Source organism: Haemorhous mexicanus, chromosome Z (assembly GCF_027477595.1).
Source record: "Haemorhous mexicanus isolate bHaeMex1 chromosome Z, bHaeMex1.pri, whole genome shotgun sequence".
Classification (NCBI taxonomy): domain Eukaryota; kingdom Metazoa; phylum Chordata; class Aves; order Passeriformes; family Fringillidae; genus Haemorhous; species Haemorhous mexicanus.
In genome coordinates, this window is record NC_082381.1 from 6,770,123 (window position 1) to 6,793,404 (window position 23,282).

Below are 23,282 nucleotides of genomic sequence, written 5' to 3' on the forward strand. Positions count from 1 at the left end.
CGGGAACGCGCGCGGGGCGTGGGCGTGGCTCGGTGGGCGTGGCCTCAGTGGCGCGCCCGCCAGCCGTTGGCGGGTTTTAAATTTAGCCCGCGGCAGAAGGTGGCTCGCGATTGGCTGGCGCGCGGTCACGTGGGCGGGAGGGCCGCGAGCGCGGTCCGGCGGGGCGGGCGCGCGGCCATATTGGATCGGTGCGGAGCCGGCGGAGGAGGAGGCGACGGCGGTCGGTCGGTCCCTCCGTCCGTCCGTCCGTGCGGCCGCCTGTCTGTCGCTCCCCGCCCGCTCCCCGCCCCGCCGGTGACCTCTCCCCCCGCCCGCGCTCCATGGCCGACCCCGCGCCGCCGCGGACCCGCGGCCCAACCATCGCCGCGATGCCGCAGAGCCCGACGCGCATCTCCCGCCTGCAGGAGAAGGAGGAGCTGCGGCAGCTGAACGACCGCCTGGCCGTGTACATCGACAAGGTGCGGAGCCTGGAGACGGAGAACAGCGCGCTGCAGCTGCAGGTGACCCAGCGGGAGGAGGTGCGGGGCCGCGAGGTCACCGGGCTCAAGGCGATCTACGAGGCGGAGCTGGCGGACGCGCGGCGGGCGCTGGACGACACGGCGCGGGAGCGCGCCAAGCTGCAGATCGAGCTGGGCAAGCTGCGCGCCGAGCACGAGCAGCTGCTGGGCAGGTGGGCAGCGCGGAGAGAAAGGGCCGGGAAGCATCCCTGGGATGGCGGGATGGAGATGGGGATGCGGGCGGAGCGGCGGCGGAGGCGCCGACGGTGCGCGCCCCGCGCCGCCACCCACCCGTCCCGCCGGCGCTCGGCCGGGGGCTGCGCGGCCGGGAATGAATGAGGGAATGAATGAGGAGGCACGGGCAGCGCTGCCGCCGCTCCGCCCCGGCGGGAAGAGCCGGCCCCGAGCGCCGCCCCTGCCGGGTGCGAGTGCCCCGGCCCCCGCAGCATCCGCGGGATGCTCCGGGATGGCTCCGACCGGTGCGGACGGAAAAAGGGGGGAGTTTTGATTAGACAAGGTAGATATCAGGCATGAGTGCCTTACTGTGCGGGTGGTGAGGCGCTGGAACAGGTTGTACAGGGAGGCTGGCGCGTAAGAAATGAGCGAAGTGCTCTGATTGCTACCCGCCGTAAGGGACACCTTAGAGCACCTTCCTGTAACTAAAGGAGGCTGCGGAGAGATTTTTGGCACGGGCACGGAGGGATAGGGCAAGGTGGGAACGGCTTTACCCTGAAGAAGGGCGGGTTTAGATGGGATATCGGGCAGAAATTCTTGGCTGTGAGAGAGCTGATGTCCTGGCACAGGTTGCCGAGGGAGGTTGTGGACGCCCCCATCCCTGGAAGTGTTCAAGGCCAGGCTTGGTGGAGCTCGGAACAGTCTGCTTTAGTCTGGGCACTTGGGACTGGACGGGCTTTAGAGTCCATTCCAGTCCCTTAGCACTGTGATTCCATGACTGTCCACCTCCCCCTTCATGGACAGAGGACTCTCTTTAAGGCTCAGGCTGCTTCGGGGTGAAAACTTGAACCTTTCTGAAACAGATTAACTTCATAATGTGAAAATACCGACTAGGTAATACGTTGATCATACTTAAAACCAAAGGGAGCTGTAATTTCTGTGTGCCATCCTGGATGTTCAGATGTTACAAAAAGTAGAATTTGTGTCCACACATACCCCAGACTGATGGCTTTAGGGCACAGTGCCAAGATCCCTGCTCTTGCCACAAACTGATTTTGTGACACTAGATTTTGCTTCTTAAACACTCGACTCGATATATTTGTTTACCTGGTTCCTTGTTTTTGTTTACCTTCCATTTGATTTTTGTGACTGTTGCAGTTTTAGGCATTTGCGCTTTAGTCTTGGAATCACAAGGTGTGACAATATTGGGATGGGGGGAAGAAACCTCCAGAGTTGTTATTCTTCCTCTGCTACTGTGTCTTAAATGCCCTCTCAGCCCTGAGTTTTCATTATGAGAAAGATACTTCATGTGTAACCAACGCATTGATGTTCTCTCGTGTCTGCAGACAGGTCTGATATCTTTTGGACTCTGTTATTTAAAAAACTAAAACCGTGAGCTTCTAATTAGTGAGACTGGTTGTTCCTGAGGTTCTCTCTTGGTGCCTTATGAAAGTCTTAAATCAAAGTGGTCATTGACAGTGTTAGGGGAAAGCCAGGTGTAGCTGCTGTCAGGCACCAACATTACTTGACTCCGAGGTCAAGCCAGGAATTTCCATCTCTTAGTGATTTTATTGAGGAAGGCACACTCTTGTATCAGCTCCTCACAAGACTCCATGCGTGGGACCGGGATCTAAATGCAGTCTGTAGTGGATTCCCTTTTTGTGGCTGGAGCCAAGGCTTTAATAATGTGGACATGGGCATCTGCATATTCTGTCTTGCATTTGCCTGTGATACTTGGCAAAAACCTGTTTTGTTGGGGGCGGGGTGTTGATTGCCAAGAACTCCTGGATGGTTTGGTAAAACACTTAATGCTGTTTGGGGCTTCTGGATTCCACTTGTTTGTGCCTCTTTGGTGTTGTTTGGTGCCAGACCTCATGAAGGGTGTGCAGTTTCTTAGTCGTCTTTGAGTGCTAAGATGGGTATCTTGGGGATATCTAAGCTTATCTGTAATTCTATTTGCAAAGTCTTAAAAAGGAGCAGAGGAGTTTTTCACTTGAACTGGAGCACGCTCCCTCGTGGCTTCTTAAAGCTGTTAAATCACATTACAACCTGACAAAAAATACTCTAAAAGCACTTTGCACAAGTGTGCTTAGGAGTACTGTAAAGGTTTGCAAGGTAAGATGAGGATTTGTGCTCTCAGCAGGTTTTTCCTTGCCCTCTCTGAAAGCTGGACTGCAGTGTGCTGTATGCACTAGCTTTAGTTAAAATGAGAGTATGTTGTAGTTTGGATCTAACAAAGACAGTTGGAGGGAAAATAAAAGGGAAAAAAAAAAAAAAGGAAAAGTTACCTGGCATGTTTGGTTTGTGTGGTTTAGGCATTCTGGTCGCCATAACATTCAAATTAGTGATGGCTTTGTTTCTTTACAGAGCTAGTGGAGGAGAAATGGCTCTCCAGGTGTTCTGGGTCTGTGGAGGGAGTAAAGATGATTTGCCACTTCATTATCAGAAGCTGGGCATACCATTCATGGTCTAGCTGGCCTACTTGTGTTACTTGAATATTTTTGCAGGTGTTATTCTTGTACAACTCTGCTTCCTCTGGTTAGCACAGCATCCTTCTTAATTGCTTGATCCATTTTATTCCAATCATCTTTCAGTCACTCTTACTGCCTCAAACTCAAGCTTCTAGTTAGTCTCAGAGTGCTGTAGGGCTTGCCTTATTCTGTCTTTACTAACATTAAAGCTCCAGTCACCTATTTGTTAGATTTGCTGACTTCAGTGCCATCTGTATGGTGTGATGCACCAAAAAGCTTTCTCTGTTCATACTTCAAATCCCTCAAGAAAATTGCATTTTTTCTTTAACTGACACTCCTGTATGTAGCAGACTTGTTGCATGCTCTTCTAGACTGCTTGCCATGCAGTGGGTTCTGCTCAAGCAAAAATATGAAGGTTTCCCTTGATACTTCAAATCTCTGAAGAACTTGGGTGGGGGTGGGAAGAGTGAGATTAAAAAAAAGAGCTTCCCTATTTCTGTTCTGGAGAGGGGATGGGAAAGTGATACTCATAATTGTGTAAATAGGAAGCTTGTGATGGGCAGAAAGGAGATAAAGGAAAATAAATCTCTGTCTCAAGACTTTGGGGAAGAAAAAACATGTAATTTGAGTTTGGGTGTATAGAATTCTTGGGAGCTCTTGGGAGGTGGAGGAGAGGGAGATCTCTTTCACAGTTTGAGAAAGAGTTGAGAGAGAGCACAAATTCCACAGTATTTCCAATTTATTTTCTCGTTAGTGATTAGACAAGACTTTACTGTATGTTTTGCCATTGGTGTTGGCTGTTGTAGAGACGTGCCTCTGTTTCTGTCCTTTAAATAAATAGTGTAATTAATTGTGACTGCTACAGTTTTGCCAGTCAAGGGCTGTGGAAGACACCAGCAGCAGCTCCACAGGAAAAATGTCTGTGCATATTGATTTCCAGCTGCTGGACTTGCTCATGAGCAATAAAGGTGAAAGGTTGCCTGTAGGTAGCAGGATCATGAACTCTCAAAATGCGTGATGATACAATTAGCAACAAATTATTTTGGGGTAACAACTCCTGTTGTTTTTAGTTTTTGAGCGCACTTCCTACTACAGAGCAGCGTTGCCTTGGCTGGGAGTTCAGTTTGCTGCAAGTTCCATATTTCTTGAGAAAAGGATTAAATAGGTAAGGCACACAAATCAGTGAAAGATGTGATCCTTGGGCATGTCATAATGCCATCATTTAAGCAGCAGGTCCCAATTTCTCCATCGCATCCTACAAGACTGGACAAAACTTCTGCTTTTGAGGGGAAGTGTGTCATGGGTTCATCATTTGCCACAAGTGCACACCAGGGAGAACTGCTGGGCCAGGATGGTGGGGGGGGAAAGGTCTCCTGTGTCACTGGAGCAATTAACTTAACAAGGGTGCACATTGTGAATTTTGGCACAGCTGTGTCACCAAGTCCTGCTGAACAAGAGCCGTTCAGAAAGCCAAGGCTGGCTGCTGTGTTGTGTGGCTATGCTGATGGGTCAGGTTTCAGCATAGTTTTCCACTGGTGGAAATGATTTCCAAGATAAAGAAAATTTATTTTGAAGAATGTTTGCGATGGGGACTTAATTCAATGTACGGCAGGTCAAAAATCCCCGGCTGAACTTGCCCATGTTCTGTGAGGAAATTGTGTTCTTTAGAAGGTGTAAGCTGGTGTTAACTCTACTTCATTTAGGAAACCCATTGTTTACATTTGTCCCTGGCAGGCCGGGGTTTCACTGTGGCGGTTTGCCAGTGTTGAGGGACATCTGCTCTTCTGGAAGAGGAGACAGTGTGATTAAAGTAACTTTGAAGGAAATTGTGTGTTTTATTGAAGGTGTTGGCAAGGGACTTAATCTTCCTTTATTATCTTCAGGTGTTTTGTCGAGTGCAAGCATTAATAGCAAATGTAATTGTGGCAAGGAACTAAACTTTAATTTTAAATATCCAAGAGATAATTTATCTGTCTGGCTGGCTTTGCATCTCCAGTTGGCCTTCCTTCCCATCTACACTCTGAAATACATTTCTGCACTGAGATTAGGCAGTAAAATAAGTATCAGGAACAGCTTCCCATCAGGCTGTGGCTTGAATTACTGTGCAAGTGTGTGGCACTCTGCAGCTGGTACCCTGAGCAGCTACACAGAACCATGTGGTGTTGGTGCAGGCAAAGATGTGACACCTGTTCCAGGCTTTTCCAGGGTACATATGTGCTGTAAGGAGCTGGAAAGGAAGCTGACTTTAAATTTTTTTAGGCATATTTTTGTTATTGTAGGTGATCTTGAAAAGTGAGGCAAAGATAGGAGTCAGTGGAACCTTCAGAGCTTTAATCTGAAATCTGTCACTGTTTGAATATGTACCTTAGAGCACCCAGAGGGGGAAGGAGTGACTTGTTGCAAAATAATTCAAGCCACTGAAATGTAAGAATTTATATTCTGAAGTCAACATGTCTTCTGTGCAGTGTAGGACATAAATATTTGGTCTCCAGTACGTGGACATGTAATGATGGCAGGGTGATGGGCGGTGGCTTGATATGTGTTTGTGTGTGTAGGTTCTGTTAAAAATGAGATGACCACGAGATTCAGGCTGGATTTGTGACTTCAAGCAGGGTCACAGCTGAGCAGTATGTGACCAGAGATGATGTGTTGTTGTTGGTTGCAAACACTACATTTAAATAAAATGGGTGGCATGAAACTACATTACATATATTTATTTACAGGAAAGCCAAACTCATCCAGTCACTCTGATTTTCATGTCGGTCTCTATTCAATAAACTTTGAATGCTCTTAGGTGCTTCCTATGTTAAGTCACTTTCTTGCAAAACACAGCCTTATCATTTTGTCTGCCATCGGGGAAAAATGTGGGAAACTGACTGCTAGCTAAATAAAACATAGAAAATTCATGACTGTAGTTTGTAGTTTTATTTTCAAATTTCTCTACAAGTGGAGTAGAAAACCAACCCACTCTGCAGTAAATGTAATTTTATATGGGTCTAAATATAGGTTGCATTATCAGGAATTGCAACATGTGTGTATCTATGTCAGGACTTGGCTGAAAGCCCATGCTTTTCGAGGTGGGTTTTGTTAATGTTGGTAATGCTTAGCTTGGTGATCAGGCTCTTAAGTAGCGGCAGAAAAGAGTGGGTGGGGTGTGGGAGGTGAGAAGAATCTGCTATAGGCTGGTGGCATCCTGTACTTGGTCAGTTTGAAAGGAAATTTTGAATTACGCCTCCCGAGGTCTGGCTGCTGACTGCTGGCCTTGCTTTAGGTGCATGGTTTGTCTGGCTCCAGATGGTCATTTCAGCTAGAAAATTATTTCTTTGGGGTTTTTGTTTAGTTGAGGTTTTTCTGGGTTTTTTGTATGGCTTTTCTATTAACTTAGCAAGAAGTTTATGGGGGTGATGGGAAATTCTAGGTTGTTGTAAACAATTCCATGGATAAGAAGATCCACGGAAGTCAAAAGAGAGAAAACCAAACTGCTTTTTTGAAAAAGATGCAAGTCAGCAATTACTTGTTTGCTTTTATTTTCCTTTCATGAGTCAAACTACTTAAAAAGGAGCACAGTTCTAGGTAATTTCTGAACACTGCAACAGGAAGGTGTTTGAGGTTTTTTCATTTGCTGTATTCAGATGTAGCTTTAGCTCTCTGGGGAGGAAGAAGCCAGCTATTGTCAAGAGGCTGAAGTTCTTCCTGGTCAGAATTAATGGGTGTGAGGGTGAAGTATGTGTTGTATACATTAGTGTTTGTTTTTATAAATCACAGAGGCTTTTCTGATCTTTTCCTCCTTTCCTGTATTCCCTTTAGGGCTGTGATGACACTCTTGAGTTGCTGAGATTTCATCTGGCTTTCAGCGTTTGAAGTGTTGAGCTCTAGTTTCTGTTTTCTCTCTGAGAATGTGTTCAGATGAGGTGTCTCATAGTTAGACAGCTCATGTCACTAACAACTAATGGTGCTTAATTTTAATTCTCCACCCACCCACCACCCCCCCGCTGTGGCTTTTGTTGCATTAAATTATAGCGTGGCTTCACAGACAGTCTTGTTGCAAACAAGCCAGAAAGGGCTGATCTAACTGGTAATACTTTTTGTGGTACAGGTACTACACAGAGTTTTAATCATGTTGCTGGTCTGTTTATTATGATACCCTTTTTTCTCTGCTGATGCATGGCAAGAATGGTCTTCTCAGTTGCCTTTCAGTCTGCAAATGCATTGAAAAGGTATTTGCATTAAAATAATTTAAGATCCAAGCAGTTTTAAGGTATCCGCACGCTTTGGGTAGTGGCGCATTTTGGGGGCTCTCTCTGTTTCAGAGTCCAGGATAATTTGGGGAGCAGCACACTGCCTTAAGCTCTGAAACTTTCTCATTTCAGGGTCTGACTTGGTAGGCTTGGTTTCAGCATGGGAGAAACAGTTTCTTCATGTTCTGATTAAAGCTTTTTTCCCGGAAGTGATCAAGCAAGAACAGTCTGCTGTGGGCCCTCATACTTCCTAACAGGGGATGGAGAGATTGGATTTTTTTACAGATGTGTTTTTGTACAATGTGCAACATACCTCCCCTTCCTTCTTTTCCCTCTTCTGCTGCACATCTTCCTTGCATACTGAAGTTCCAACAGGCCTGGGTGGAAGAGGAAGGACACGACAGAACTTCTAGGGAATAATGCTGAGAGCTGGAAGCAGGAGTGCCCAAACCCTAAACCCTGTGTTTTTGTCTGAGCACTGGATCCAGCTGTGGATCTGAGGAGTGAAATGCCATTAAGGCAGTGGGGAGTGCTGAGCAGGAGGAAGCAGCTGAGTGCAGAAGAGAGTGTTTTTGTGTGTCTCGGGGCTCCCAGCCTGGCCCTTGGATGCTGTGGGGGTGGCAGGTGCTAATCCCACGGGATCGGGATTAAGGAGCGCTAAGTCTGTTGTGTAAAGCCTGCCATGTGGTGTGGCTGTGGTGCTGAAACCTCCAGACAGGCATTCCATCCTCAATCCCTCTGTGTGCTTCCACCTCTCCTGAGCATGATAAGTGCAGGTAATCTTGGGGGGAAAAAAGGATCTTTTAAAGCTGAGGGTGTCTCGTTTTAAAATTGTGTTGATTTCGTGTTTGGTCTCATTTTGTTAAGATGCATTGCTGTTGTGTCTTATAAACTGTACAGTGACTAAAAAGAGTAGTGGATGTATTCTGAATCTATCCAATTTTAATTTATCCAGTATTCTGCTGTTAATTCTGGGTTGGTGTTTTTTGTGCTGTTTTGTTTTTAACGTCTGGAAAGAAAAGGATAAAAACTGAAGAAGGATATGCCAGCTCTTGTATTATTGAGCCTAAATCTGTCCATTCCTATAAAAAGTTCATAGTTCAGTTAAAACCACCTAGGACTTCTGCATGCTACTGCCCTTGATAGACAAATGTGGATATCCCAGGCAGAAAGTGATTAATTCCAAGGCTGAAGAACTTGTTACACATTTAATGGCTGCTTGTGCCATCTAAGGACAAGAAGCTTTAATTCGTGAATATGGGTTTCCTTTCTCCTGTTTTTGATAGCAGCCTGTTATCAAAATGTGGATATTATTTGTGGATAATAAACTTGTGTTTATGTGACATTACTTTTCCCCCCCATTTTATTTCTCTATTTGAATATGCTGGTTTAGGAAATAAACACCTGGAAAATGCTTGACTGCTTGTCTATACACAAAAACTAATTTGAAGGCAATTTGAAAGTCTTCTGTGCTTACCTTCATAAAGAAATCACCTCTTCTATGGTGGCAGATATTGTATAGACAGGATTTGGGTCTGTTTCCTCAGGTCTGTGGAGCTTTGCCATTTTTGAAGGGTGTTACAAAGCCCAGTAAATTTAGCTAAAACAAAACCTTTTTGACAGGTGTTTCTCATGTTCAAGATTCAGATTGCTTTATTAGCCAGCAGTCTATTTTGGGGGCATTTATAGGCTTTCTTGCAACCACTTTTTCTCTGGTTTCTTCCAGCTATGCAAAGAAGGAGTCTGACCTCGGTGGAGCACAGCTCAAACTTCGTGAGTTTGAAGCAGCCCTGAATTCTAAAGAAGCTGCACTGGCCACAGCCCTTGGTGATAAGAAAAGTCTGGAGGGAGACATTGAAGATCTTAAAGAGCAAATTAGAGAGGTGAGAAGAAAAGATATCTAACCATCTTTCTCTTAGCTAATGGGGTGGTTGTCTCTATTATGAGCTGCCAATCTGATAAAAGATAACTTTGTAACAAAAAAAAAAAAAAAAAAGGATGAAAACCTGTCAATTTTAAGTGCTGAGAGAGCTCTTAAAATCACAGATGCTGAAATTAGGAGGGATGTTACTTAGGGGGAAGAAAGCAGGTCAAGACTCAAAGTACATTTTGACACTTTCCAGAAGTGTTTTGGGGGGCAGATTGACTTCACAAGAACAGGTAATAACTGACAAATAACAGTTCCTCTCTGCCCTTCTTTTGGTTCTGTCTGTGGTTCTGCATGTTCTGGTGGAGCAATGAGGAGGAAAACCTCTTGTCCTAGTTTTGTTAGCCTTTAGATTTGTAATCTTGATCAGCACCACCTCAAGAAGACGAGTTTTAGAGACAAGGAAACTTGTCTGGTGTTTTCCAAGTATTAAAAATTGATTTGTAAGGAAAATTATTAGGTAGCAATTTTAATGCCAGTTACTAATGTGAAATATATAGAACTCACTTGTATAAGCAACTGCAAGAGCGTCCGTGTGTGATATGTGATATTACGGGGGTAAATATTGGGATTTGATTGTGAAGTTAAACCTTAATGTGTAGTTAGCTGTTGTTCTGTGAGGCTTTGGCCGTTGTGTGGGTTCTGCTCCATAATTTTTGTGTTGATTCTTTTTGTTTCTTAAAGCTTGAAGCTTCTTTAGCTGCTGCCAAGGACCAGCTTATAAACGAAACCTTGCAGAAAGTGGACCTTGAGAACCGTTGTCAGAGCCTCATTGAGGACCTGGAATTCCGTAAAAATATGTATGAGGAGGTAAATTTAGCCTCAAGAGTTAACATTTTTAAAGAGAAGAAGGCAACAGGTGTGGGAAATCCTAGAGTAAAATAATTTAGGTTGCAAGGTACCTCTGAACTCCTACTCAGAGTAGGGTTTACCTCTGTTCTAGCATGAAGATTTTAACTTCCTTTTTCTAGGAAAAATTATTTTAACTGAATTCTTGTGGTAAAATAACTTTAGGTATTATGTTGTCCCATCTTAAATTCTGATCGTGGTATGCACATGACTTTATTTGAGGAAGTAGGTTAGTAATTTCTCACATAATCCCGATATAAGAAATAAAGTGGAGGGGGACTCAAACAGGTGCTCTGGACCCACAGTGTTTTTAATTTCAAACCTTTCTAATAGGATGCTTTTGAATAATGGAAACAAAAGTGGAGGGATAGTTGTCTCTTAGAACTTTCTCTTGTCACCTTCCCTTTCACCTGTGGCATTTGAGGCTTTCCAGGAGGCACCTTAGGGCAATAACAAATGTACTTGACTGTACTGTCTTTTGTTCCACGTGTACTTTTTCTTGCTAGAAGTATTTTCAGCTTTGTTTCATGTTGTTGGAATCCCTTTCTTTCCAGAGAAAGCACTGGCAAGCCCACAAGTGGGGAAAGTGGGGTGACTTATTTCACAGTAATTTGATTTTGTTGAAGCACAGAGGATACCTCAAGAAAGGAGGGATATATTTCCAAAATCTGATGATGCTGAGATGTATTTGTTGAAAGTTCAGAGAACTCTCAGAAAAAAAAATGCTGCTGGTATCCTAGCTCTTATTTTAATGACTGGCTATTGCAAAATAGGATTGGGGAGACCATTTCTACTAAAAGCTTCATGCCAGAATAATCTGATACTAGAACCTGCATTACTCCCTGCTCAGCAGGATAGTCTCCTGAAACTTTTTGTCCTGTATTTCCTGAGTGTTAGCATGTTTTTCTGGCTCTCACAGGAAATCAATGAGACAAGAAGGAAGCATGAAACTCGCCTGGTGGAGGTTGATTCTGGGCGTCAGATTGAGTACGAGCACAAACTGGCCCAGGCCCTCCACGAGATCAGAGAGCAGCACGATGCACAAGTGAAGCTCTACAAGGAAGAGCTTGAAGAGACTTACCATTCCAAAGTGAGAAGTGTTTTCACACAGCTGTTTGATGTTACTTTGTTTTTGTTTGGTTTAATGGCATAATTGCTGGCGGCTCGGAGGGGTTTATTAGGGAGCTGGGTTTGAAATTAGCATGCGTTTGGGTGTGGATTTGCATTTTCACTTCTCGCTTTGGGAGCAGGTTTAATCCTCATCAGGAACAATAACAGAAGGGAAGGAAGCACTGTATGAAGGTGGTCTGGGGGGAAAAGTGGTTAATGCTGGGATTACTGTGAATTCAGGGAAAGTTTTTGCATTGTTAAGCATGATACTAAACAATGATCCATAAGGTGTCCCATGTTAGGTATAAAAATTCTGAGAAGACAGAGTCCTCTGAGCCTGTACAAAACATGGGGAAGTTTTACAATGCCCAGTAACTTCTGGTTTTCACTCATCTAGGCAGAAATCTGAAATCAGTTATACTTCATCATTTCCTTCCTCTGCTATTACTCAGCATTTATGTCAGGAGGCACCCTGATGTCTCAACTGAACCCAGTTTCTGTGGCTGTGCTGTTGCAGTTAGTATTTTTTAAAAGCACAGTGGGATTTTACATCAGAAAAGTTCATATAAACTAAATTTATTTGTATCAGTTTTGGTATTTTCAGCCTGCTTTTCTCCAGGCCTTCAATCTGACTTGGAAAAGATTGTTTAAAATATGATCTAGCCAAAAATGCAACCTCTCATTGCTTCCTTGGTCTTTATCATGAGGTATACTTCTCTATATTTTTGGAAACTTTGTTAAAAAAAATAAATTGGGTTGTTTTGCATCATCATCATCAAGTTCAATCGATCTATGGTGCATGTCAAATGTGTGTGGTAGTGTTCAGCAGGAATTATTTAGTTACTTTATAAAAGTAAAGCCATTCAAGTCTGAAGTGATAGAATGAAGCAGTAGTGGCTTTGGGCAGTGGTACCTAGTACTAATTTGCTTATATTGCCTGAAAGTTAACAAGTTTGCCTCTTTTTAGAGAATTGGTAATCTCAGTTTAGCTTCTTCACTAAGAAGAAGCTAAAGCGTATTAAATAAACATTTAAGTGTGTTAAATAAACTTTAGCCAGTATGAAAACAGAGCTTAATAGCTCAATTTCAGTAATGTCTACAAGGGAAAGTTTTAATCCTAGAGTAAATATTCAGAGAATTGGAATTCCAGGCAGAGCAATCCAACATGGTAACCACATTTTAGCCCCAAAGAAAAGTTTCAGTGCATTGGAGCTGCAGGGAGGAACTTGGGTGGCTTAGTGTGGCCTGTGGGTTTTTGGTGATTCATTCCTTCTTCTAGTGAAAGTTACTCTGAAACTGATGTCTTCACTTTGGTGCCCTGCAGCTGGAGAGTGCCAGGCTGTCCTCGGAGATGAGCAGCTCTGCAGCCAACACCATCAGGGAGCAGCTGAACGAGAGCCGCATGCGCATCGACAGCCTGTCCTCCCACATCACCAGCCTCCAGAAAGAGGTATCCAGCTGTGCCTCCTCGCTTCTGCTATTTACAGATGTTGGTTTTTGTATTAAAGGGCTTTTCTTCCCATTACATTTGTTGGGTTTTGTATTAAAGGTGTGTCTTTCCCTAAGTTTGTTCAGTGTCGCAACTGGAGTTTGTCTTCTCTCATCCTGCTTTGCTTTTTCAAATCCATTAATATCTCCTTTTGACAAATTTTATTTTCTTTTTCTGTGTGTAGTATTCTGCTGTAAAACCAGTGTTTGAAATGGGGTACTGTTAACTGGCTTTTGTGAAAATTTTTGTGGATAGATGAGGCAGTTTTAGATAAAAGTTTATTAAGTGTTCTTGACACTCTGAGCAGTTTAGTACTGACTGGACCAGCCTGTAGAATTCTACAAAGCAACATTCAAAGCCAGAACTGGAATTTGCAGGCTCTTTTCATCCTAGATCCAGTTTGCATCCAGACATCTAAAAAAACCCCAAAACTAATGACAAGATCTTGCCCAGATTAGGAATGTGAGACTGAGTAAAAACATCAAATAACTGTACTTAAGCATCTGTAGGGCAGGACCTCGAGCAGAAATTGGTTATTCCGAGATCACAGAGGGCATAGATCACACCCAGAGAAGTGTGACATAGTGTATGACGAGTGACATGTTCAGTACTGGCTTGTTTGTAACATGGTGTGCACTGCAGTGGGAAATCCAGAATGAAAATCAGAAGAATTAGGAGTAGGTTCTGCAGTAAGCTTTTGTAGCTCACTTGAAAATGCAACAACACATTTAAACTTTTTTACTAGTATAAAATACTAGTACTGTTTGATCCTTTCTGTGGTACATTTTGAATTTTATTCCTCCTGTAGTAAACTCTAATAGGGCATCAAAATTCTGTGTATTTCTAGTGAAAAATAAAAATGTGGGGGATATTATTTCCTAATTTTCCAAATAAATTGGCAGATACTAGCAAGAGTCTTCCTAGTTTTCCTTTTATCTAGTCAAGTTAGTCTCTGGAAAAGATCAGGTGATGTAATGAATGTGCATGAGGTTCCACAGGAGCTGGATGGAAAGTTTTGGCCACTTGGATCTTATTTCTGCCTTTAGATTGCCATCATCTTTTGGGGTTCAGTCAACAGGTTTATTAAGTTAATTTCCTCTGTTCTGTGACTTCAGGACTGACAGCTTGGTTCGGAGGACTTGCTTCTGAACTGGCAGAAGTGTTTGTTGCTAATTTCAGGGCATTCAGCTTCAGGGAAAATCAACTTCTGTCATTTCAAACATGATTTTCCACCAAAGAAACCATTTTGCTGTGGTTTTAGGGTGTTTTTTTATAATAGCATTAGTGAAGTCAGCCAGGACACTTTTGTTTTCCACTTTTGTAGCATTAAGTTAAGCTTTATTTTCTTGGAAATCTCTTATCCCTGGTGCTGGTCTGGTTTGAGTTGCCAGCACTGAGCTCTGTAGTAGACACCACTGTGATCTTCGTGTGTGACACAAAACTCCATTTATTAAATTCCTTATCTGGCCCTTAGCATTGACAACCAGTTATACTGGTCTCTTGTGTCAGACATGGAGACTCCCTTTTCTCTCTGTCTCTGGAATATGTGGTGACTTCCAAAATTTGGATGCATGCATAACAAACTTTATGATTATGGGGCATTGGTTCCTCTGTCTGCTCCTTAATTAAAAAAAATAAATTGAATCTCAAGGGGCTGTGAAACAGAGGAAAGGATGCTTATGGAAACCCAAAAGCTGCCATCATTTTGGGCTTTCTTTGATAAGCATTCCGTTCTGGGTGTACACTTTTAAAATCTGCTGACCTGAGACAAATCAGATTTCTTCAAGGAATCCTTATCACCACACCCTGAGCAAGCCTTGGAGGCTTTAAGGATAGGCAGGCAGGTTTGCACTGACAGCACCCCCTATTCCTTCAGGGGAGCTGCCTCCCAGAATTCAGGATTAGCAGCACCAAGCCAAAGCACAAAGCAGACATCTGGAAAGTACAGAGCACTGAAACACCTCCAAGGGTGGTGATTCCTCCACCTGCCTCCCTGGGCAGCCCATTCCAATATCTAACCACCCTTTTGGTGAAGAAATCTGTCCTAATGTCCAGCCTAAACCTTCCCTTGGTGCAGCTTAGGTCTGTGTTCCTGTGTCCTGTCTGGCACGTGTTAAACACTTGAACTCTTAAGCTCAATTTTTCTTTCCCGAGTAAATTCAGGCTCAGTAGCATTTTGTCAGACCTCAGAAAAATGGAGCAAAGTCGTTGTTTTCCCAAGGATGTTACAAGTTTCACCGGAATTTGAGGTGTTTATATTTGTAGTACGTGAGGTGGAAAGGAGGAAGTTGAACAGATGGGTGAGTTTGAACTCAGAAACAGGGGAGGACATCACTTCTGTGTTTTGAATTTGGTGTTGCCTGAACAGCAGAGCACGTGGTGGCTTGGGTGGGCTTTCCTCTGCACCATCACTGATGTTTCCAATATCCTTTTCCTCTAGTCCAGAGCGTGGCAGGACAGAGCGCAGGAGCTGGAGAGCAGCTTGGCCCAGGAGCAGGAAAACTGCCGCAAAACGCTGGCAGAGAAGGAGAAGGAAATTGCAGAGATAAGAAATCAGATGCAGGAGCAGCTGACTGACTACGAGCAGCTCCTGGATGTTAAACTGGCACTTGACATGGAGATCAGTGCATACCGGAAATTGCTGGAGGGTGAAGAGGAGAGGTAGGGAAGGACATGGCAACGAGGTGGTGTCTCTGTTATCTCTGTGCTTTTTTTTCTCTCTTTCTCTGTTAAAAAGCAGTTTTTCGTGGTGCTTGACTGCTTTCCAAGGCACTGGTTTTGCCCCCTCTTGGCTCACAGTTCTAAGTCACCATGAGACCAAGCACACTGATTATCAGAGCAGCTCTCAAGACAGCAAACACCCTTTATCATTTTTTTATCTTATTTTAATATTTTTAAAATCTTTTTTATCTATCTTGTTTTATATTTTTGTATTTTTCTATATTTTAAAAATATTTTTTAATATTTTAAAATATTTTAAAATTTTAAAAAATATTTTAAAAATTTTTAAATTTTTTATCTTTATTTTTTTAGTTTTCCCCCCTTCTTTTCTTTTCCCCCCTTCTTCTTTTCCCCTGTCCAGCAGAGAAGAGGTAATGAACTGTCATTTGTATGTCTGTTTTGTGCCATTCTTAATATTCTTCTTCGAAATTAATTGCAGGGTTAATTAATTTTTACCCAAATTCCTCTAAGTATAGAATAATTTTAAGTCATAACCATTATGATTGCCCAGCTCAACAGCCAGCTGCATTTTCCACATCTGGCCTCAGAGTTCTCCCAGTAGTGAGAATTTTCACCTCTGTCACAACTGTCATTTAAAGCAGTTCTGTTCTTCACTGTATTCTCAGCTGCTCTCTGCTGATTTCTCTCAGCTGTGGGGATGAAACAGCCAAAGCTTTTATGCCACTGTGTTTTTGCATTAATTTCACACAGTGGCTTAAGTCTCCTTAGGGTTTTTGGTTCTTTGTAGTCTTCAACAAATGCACAGAAATGCTTTTATGATCTTAATGTGGTAGTCCATCAGTATTCTGTGCTCCAGGAACAGTAATCAGCTGCTTGACAACGTTTTATTCACCTCTTAAGTACTTCAGCCTTCACTTCTTCATGTAAGATGCTTTGTTTACTGTGTTGCTGTATAAATCTATGGGAAGAAGAGGAGATGGAAGGAAGTTTATTTTAGAAGAAAGATGGAAAAAGTGAAACCAAATCGTGGAATCATTAAGGCTGGGAAAGATTTGAATCCAGCTGTTGACCCAGCACTGCCATGGTCAGCACTAAACCCAAGTGCCCCAGTGCCCCGAGTGCCACATCCACGTGTGTTTCCAACACTTCCAAGGATAATGATTCCACCACATCCCTGGGCAAAGCCTGACTGCCTTTTCAGTGAAAAAATTCCTCCTGGTACCTAGTTTACACCATCCCAGTCCCAGTTTCAGCTGTTCCCTCTCACTCTGTCCCGCATTCCCCACAAACGCAGCCCAACCCCCAGCTCGCTTCACCATCCTGCCAGCGAGTTGTAGAGAGCAAGGAGGTCCCTCCCTGAGCCTCCTTTTCCCTGATGTGTGTGTGTGTTTTCTCCCTTGCCTATACCAGGCTGAAGCTGTCCCCCAGCCCTTCCTCCCGGGTGACCGTCTCGCGCGCCTCGTCCAGCCGCAGCGTCCGCACGGCTGGCGGCAAGAGGAAGAGGATCGACGTGGAGGAGTCCGAAGCCAGCAGCAGTGTGACCATTTCCCACTCTGCCTCTGCCACGGGGAATGTGTCCATCGAGGAGATAGACGTGGATGGGAAGTTCATCCGCTTGAAGAACACCTCTGAGCAGGTTTGGAAGTGACCACGCATGTCGTGAGTTGAGGCCCTGGGGTGTCCTCGGCGCCCTCACAGCTTCTAGGCTTCACTTTGACCCCAGAGCTCATGGCATTAAGGAACTGTTGTGTCCCAAAGAGAGCTTTCACACACTGTTCTGGATTGATGGTGACTTTCCCCAAGGATTTTTGGTGGGTTTTTTTTACTACAATGTGGCCTGTCCACCAAATCGTTACTTCGCACTTCTGTGTTCTGCCTTGCAAGTAATGCAGCTGTAAAACTTATGCTGCAAGCAGACACCAGGCTGCTTTAGAAGCCTTTTCAGCACTTTTTCTGCCTTAAAAAGGCTCAAAATAAATAAATAAGAGATGCAGAATTAAGATCTAGATGAAATTAACTGCCAATGTCCCTTGTATCTACATAGAGCTTTCCTAAATCATAGTTTTTCTTCTTCCTTGGCTGCACACAGAATTTCATGAGCCCTCAATTCCCATGCCAAAGCCACTGTTACAGAGACTACTGAGATTATATGATTCTGTGGATAAATTAGAATTTGTATTGGGAGGGTACACAAATGAAGAACCCTTTGATAAATAAAAATTACTTCCTTATTTTGCCCTCAAAATGATGCTATTGCATACAGTATGTTTCCCTCCTTTATCTTCACTAAAAGGCATCTTGTTGTGATGAACTGGCCTGGTTCCAAGTGTCCCATTCCCCTCTAATCAGTGAGGATATGGACAGGCTCCTGCAGACAGTGATCATGTGGGTTTTAATTACCTGTAATTACCACATCTGGGGAGCTATGGTTTCCTTCAGTGAATTCAAGAAACCTTGACATTTCTCTTGGTCTAGACACTTGCCTGTAGGTTACTCAAGTCAGCCAGGTCAAAAACTATTTCTGGTGAGTCAGAACTTGCCTTTTTTTTTTTTTCTTCTTTGAGGGATTTTTTTTTTGAGTTTCCCCCCACACATATACTTGTTTAACACACAGATTTCCCTCTCACCTTTTATTTAACTTCCCTGCACATCCCTTGTTTCATAAGGAAGGGGAAGCATCAGTTTTGTTCCCAGTAACCATGGGTGGTTCATGTTTTTATCACTTTTCTAGGTGGTCTAGATTTGAGCAACTCCCTGCAGTGCAGTGTGATAAACTGTACTTGGGGAATTTTCATGAGTGCTTTGACAGTTTATATAAATAAATAGATTTTAAAAATTTATAAAATCCTCTCTAAGTATGGTATGTTGTGTTGCAGTGACAAAGTGAATATCAGCATCCGTTGAATTATACGATTGTTTGTTTTAATTTTAACTGACAGTGGAAACTGTTGAATGACCAGAACCTGTGATTGTGGGAGAGTTGAAAAAAATGTTTGTTTTGAATTTAAAAAATACCTACTCTTGTTTTGAAGCAATCATTCTGTAAAGATGACCTGTCTATGATTTGTTAATGCTTTTCAAGTAGTTGATAGGAAAAAAAATAATATAGGGATTATGTGGTGGCAAGTGTGCATATGTAAAAATATTTCAAGAATACTAACAGCAATATTTTGTTTTCTAGGAAGCCTGCTTGCCATTCTGTGCTTCAAAAAACAATAAATATTTGTAAGGGGATTTTAATATTTAATACCTATTACTAATATGTATTTCTCTGGACCAAGTGATAACAAAACTGATGCAAATCATAAACATTAGTTAAGTTAACATCAGAACTCAAAAGCAGAATGTATTAAGCTTTAACTTCAAATAAGATGTAAGATAAATTTGCCTAAAATTATTCTAATTCCATGCTGAAGATCAAGTGATAATAAACACCTTCACTGAAAGTATATGTGTGTCACAGCCTTAAAGATAGAACACACTACATGCATAGCAGAAAAATGAATGCTGGTGGAAATACTATATTTTTTTTTCCCCCTCTCCCTTTTTTTAGGATCAGCCTATGGGAGGTTGGGAGATGATCCGAAAAATAGGAGACACTTCTGCAAGTTACAGATATACCTCAAGATATGTACTAAAGGCAGGCCAGACCGTTACAGTAAGTGGTCAAGTTTCACTTGAAATGGACTTCAGGCCAACTTCTGTGGGTCAAAAAGACAAAAGGATTTTTAGTTTTGTCCTTCCTTTGTGTGCGTTCCGGAAATTATCACCTGTGTTTGTGTTGGGCATTTGTTGTGTTAATTACTGGGATAATTAATACAGAGATGTTTTTCGGAGTTTTCAAAGTGAAGCAGTGATTTTCACCACGTACATCATATTACATATTTTAAAGTCCCTGCATTAAAAACATGTGTGTTTTATGGTACAGAACTTTGGAAGATGCTTGTTTTTCCTCACGGAGTCGCTGTGAAACGAAATACATTTAAATACTGCTAAATAAAATACATTAGCTGAATTTGGAAATGTGGTAAGAATGGCAAAAAAAAATGTTCCTGTGTGACTTCTGTTGTCAGATCTGGGCTGCAAATGCTGGAGTAACTGCGAGCCCTCCCACTGACCTCATCTGGAAGAACCAGAATTCCTGGGGCACCGGTGAAGATGTGAAAGTTGTGCTGAAAAATTCTCAGGGAGAGGTAAAGGACCTCAGATCTGTGTGAGATTTTTCTCTGTAGGTGGCATCACTTACAAGGTTTCAGATTAGGGCTCCATATAGGAATGCACTGCAGTGGTTTTTTGGTAAAGTTTTCTCCTTTTGGAGAGCTAGCTGCACTTTAGAAATGCCTCTACTGAGCCTTGTGATTTTTTTTTTTTTTTCTTTTTTTTTTACTCTGTATTGAGTCTAAATAGTGAAAAAATTACTTGCTCAGGCACCTCTCTCAAGGCAAGAGGTGGGCAGTGCCTTAGAACATACCCTAAAAAGAAAGTGTTGGTAAATTCTTGAGTGATTTCTAAATCAGTTTTTCTTGTGCCTGTGTACTTATGAGGAGTGGAGAATCAATCCCACAGTGAAATCCACGTGAAGCAATGAGGGGTTAGTGAAACTTGGGGTGGGATAATTACTGTGACACGCTGCAAGTGAAAGAAAATATTTAAATATATATGAAAAAATCAGGTTTTGGAAGAACCTGATGACTGTGTAGTCAGAAACAGTCCTTTTAATCTTTAAGATATTTAAAACTAAGCTGCTTATATAAGGTCAGTGCTCAACAAATGTACAAACAAAATGAGTACAGGTAGTTTTCTCAGCAGCTGGAGCATTCATTTCTCAAAAGTCTTGAGGAGGTGAGAAACAGGAGATTTTTTTGTTTTGTTGAAGAGTTCAGGTCTTAAAACTGTCTTGCAGGAGGTTGCTCAGAGAAGCACTGTGTTCAAAACAACAGCACGTAAAGGGGAAGATGAGGAGGTTGAGGAAGAAGTAGCTGAAGCTCTGGATGAGGAAGACATTTACCGTCAGCAGGTATTGTCTTTTAGGGTTAGCAAGGTTATTTATGTTGAAAAAATGGAGATATGTCATGAATTCTTAAAAAAAAATTAAAAATAGAGTGTGGATGTTCTTTTATTTTTTTAATCAGTAATTAATGAAAGCATGGAGGTGTCTTTTTGAAAATATTGCCTAATATATCCTCTTGCAGAGAAGTACCGTTTTTTTTAAAGTTTAAGATATGGGGATTCTTATATTCACTTTTTTTGATAGAGAAAATATATTCTCTGATTGAGAGAAATACTCATACATTTTCTCTTATAGAGGTAATCTGAGATTTGAAAACTCCTTGAGAGAAAATGTGCCTGGCATGCTGAAAAAATAAAGTTCTGAAGACCAAAAATAAAAAAAAATAAGGACTGTGTTGGAAATCAGCAATGTTAGATTTATTATATAAAACCTCTCAAGGTTCTCCCTTTATGCTCCCTGATTCAAATATGACAATTTTTTGTATTTTTCTGATGCCTGTCCTCTATCACTCCTCAATAGGAAAGCACATGTAACATTGCTTTAATTCCAGGGTAAAACAGGTTGTACAGCTTTGCTGACTCTTGTCTGTACCATGCCAGGCCAATGATTTCATGTATTAAAAAGTGTGTGTCTATATATATATGCGTGTGTGTATGTGTGTATGTATGTGTGTGTGTGTGTATGTCTATGTGTGTGTGTGTATATTATTTAATTATATATTAAATAATTTATATTTAAACATATAATTTAAATATATAATTAATTATATGTAAATATATCATTAATATATGTTTGGTAGATAATATATGATTAATAAAAATTAATATGTACTTATTTAAAAGTGTATATTAAAAACACAATAGATTCTTTTGAGTGGAAAAGCATTTTGAGCATTTTGTTGTTGGGTGGTTTGTTGTGTTTTTGGGGGTTTTTTCAGGTTTTTTGTTTGTTTGTTTGTTTGTTTTAAATGGTTCTCCCTGTTCACAACAGGCAGAGCAAAGGGCATCCAACAGAAGCTGTGTGGTCATGTGAAATTCCAGCGACTCCAGGCTCCTCCAGCCGTGGTAATCCCTGCCTGCAGAACAGAGCCTTCTGAGAAGCACAACGTTATTTTCCTGTCTGTGAATTTTTAAAGCTGCGAGTCTGATGGCCTTAAACTTCCTCTGCCACTGAAAACAAAAAAAAAAAAAAAAAAGGAAAAAGGAAGGTTTGTCACAAGCATCTTGACTTCCTCGCAGGATGTGTGCTGGTTGCTCCTGACAAGGAGAATTCAGCTCATGCTCCTGTCTCTCTCTCAGATTTATACACCAGTCTCTCTTCATTGAAACCTTGCTGGAGTAGGAATATTCCAGTGTGTTTTGGGGATCGATTTTTTTTAGAATATACCACTTTAGACTAGTTGCTACGACCTCTTTGTATTTTAGGTGCTGTTGGGGATTGGTTTAGAATTCTTAATTCTGGAAGAGGATTCATGTTACACCTTGTAGTTGTGTTGTTAAAATAGTGTTACCAGCTTAAATTTTCTTATGTGTTTTTTTCTAACAAATTAGAAAGCTGTTTTAATATGGATTGCCTTACTTGTTTACAATTTTTAGTAACAAAACCAAGTCTCTAGAGGTCTAGTCTACATTTGTATGGGAAACTATTGTAATTTTGCCAATGTTGAAAGTTTTTCTGTCCTTTTCACGTTATTCCAATGTCTGAAAAACATTTGAATAAAGTATGTCTGTGCTGCCGAGTAAAGTTTTTGGAATTTGTTTCTTCCTAGAACTGAGCTAAAAGTTGAATGAACGTTGAATCCTTGAAATTTGATAGGCTTTGAAGCTGAAGAAGCACCCATTAAATGGAACAGTGGCATTTGAGGTGCAAAGATTTCTTCTGAATAATGACTGATACTGCTTCACATTTGGAAAATCAATTCTTTAGAGCTTTATTCACACTCTGTTGCATTTGTGCTCATCTTGGCTCATGGTTCTGTTCTAACTGACTGGTTTTTACTGCATCCTGCAAGTATCAGCCTAAGCCATGTGAGCAAGCACATTGTAATATAGCACAAGTAATATAAAGAGAAATTTAGAAGTGCTGTAAAATAGTTATCTTTGACATAGACTGAATTTATTGTTTCAAATGCACAGCCAGAATTTTGGAAGTTGATTGGAATTTTTTTTTTTATTGACTGGACTTTTTTTTTTTTCATGGCAAAATTAAGATTTTTTTTTTTTTACATGTCTTGCACCTTGGATGAGCCCTTTTCTGGTGGAATTTCAACCATGTGCCAGCAGAAGGTAGAAAGGGAGGGGTTGATGTACAAATCTTAAGTTATGGTAGGGAGCTTCCTGCATAATCAAATTCTTGGTTATCACTTCTGTAGAGCCTGTTCTTTGATGACAATAGGAAAAATGCAGATTTTAGAATAATTCTTTCTTTTTCCATTGCTGTGGTAGGAATTACTGTAAATTAGAAGAAGGGAGTGTTGGGAAACACCACTGAAACATGCTGCCACAAGGTGGAGGTCTTGTTTTGCTTGGTTTTTTTTTTAATACTTGTACAGCAACAACCCAGCACTTCCTGCACTTCCCTGCAAGTTCCATAACTTGATTGTCATTGGTTCTGGCATAAGATACAAATTGCATCCTGCTGCAGCTGAAAACTCTTTAGCAATTTACTGCTTGTAGCTGGATAAACACCAGAAATGTTTCTGTTTAAATACAATCACTCCTGTAAGAAACAGATTAGGAGTTTAGGAAACAAGTGGTTTGACCTGTGCAGCAAACCTATGAACTGCATTCTTTTTTTCCAGTGTTCATTATAAAAACCCCAGTGTAGTCAAAACT

At 41.8% G+C, this 23,282-nt stretch overlaps 1 protein-coding gene across 1 annotated transcript; it reads left to right on the forward strand.

The window, feature by feature from the left end:
* Positions 1 to 164: 164 nt before the first annotated feature.
* Positions 165 to 22,191, forward strand: LMNB1 (lamin B1). The gene is made up of 11 exons (XM_059873991.1): positions 165 to 670; positions 9,107 to 9,263; positions 9,992 to 10,117; positions 11,076 to 11,246; positions 12,591 to 12,716; positions 15,196 to 15,416; positions 16,848 to 17,073; positions 18,991 to 19,095; positions 19,511 to 19,630; positions 20,341 to 20,454; positions 21,439 to 22,191. The coding sequence occupies exons 1-11, from the start codon at positions 321 to 323 to the stop codon at positions 21,478 to 21,480; spliced, it is 1,758 nt and encodes a 585-aa protein (XP_059729974.1). The 5' UTR covers positions 165 to 320; the 3' UTR covers positions 21,481 to 22,191.
* The last annotated feature ends 1,091 nt before the right edge of the window (positions 22,192 to 23,282 follow it).

Bases quoted from the DNA above. Each gene is read 5' to 3' on its own strand.
- LMNB1 (XM_059873991.1), top strand. From the start codon at position 321: ATGGCCGACCCCGCGCCGCCGCGGACCCGCGGCCCAACCATCGCCGCG. The intron at 11,247-12,590 runs GTGAGAAGTGTT...GGTGCCCTGCAG, and splicing joins AAGAGACTTACCATTCCAAA to CTGGAGAGTGCCAGGCTGTC. The intron at 12,717-15,195 runs GTATCCAGCTGT...CTTTTCCTCTAG, and splicing joins TCACCAGCCTCCAGAAAGAG to TCCAGAGCGTGGCAGGACAG.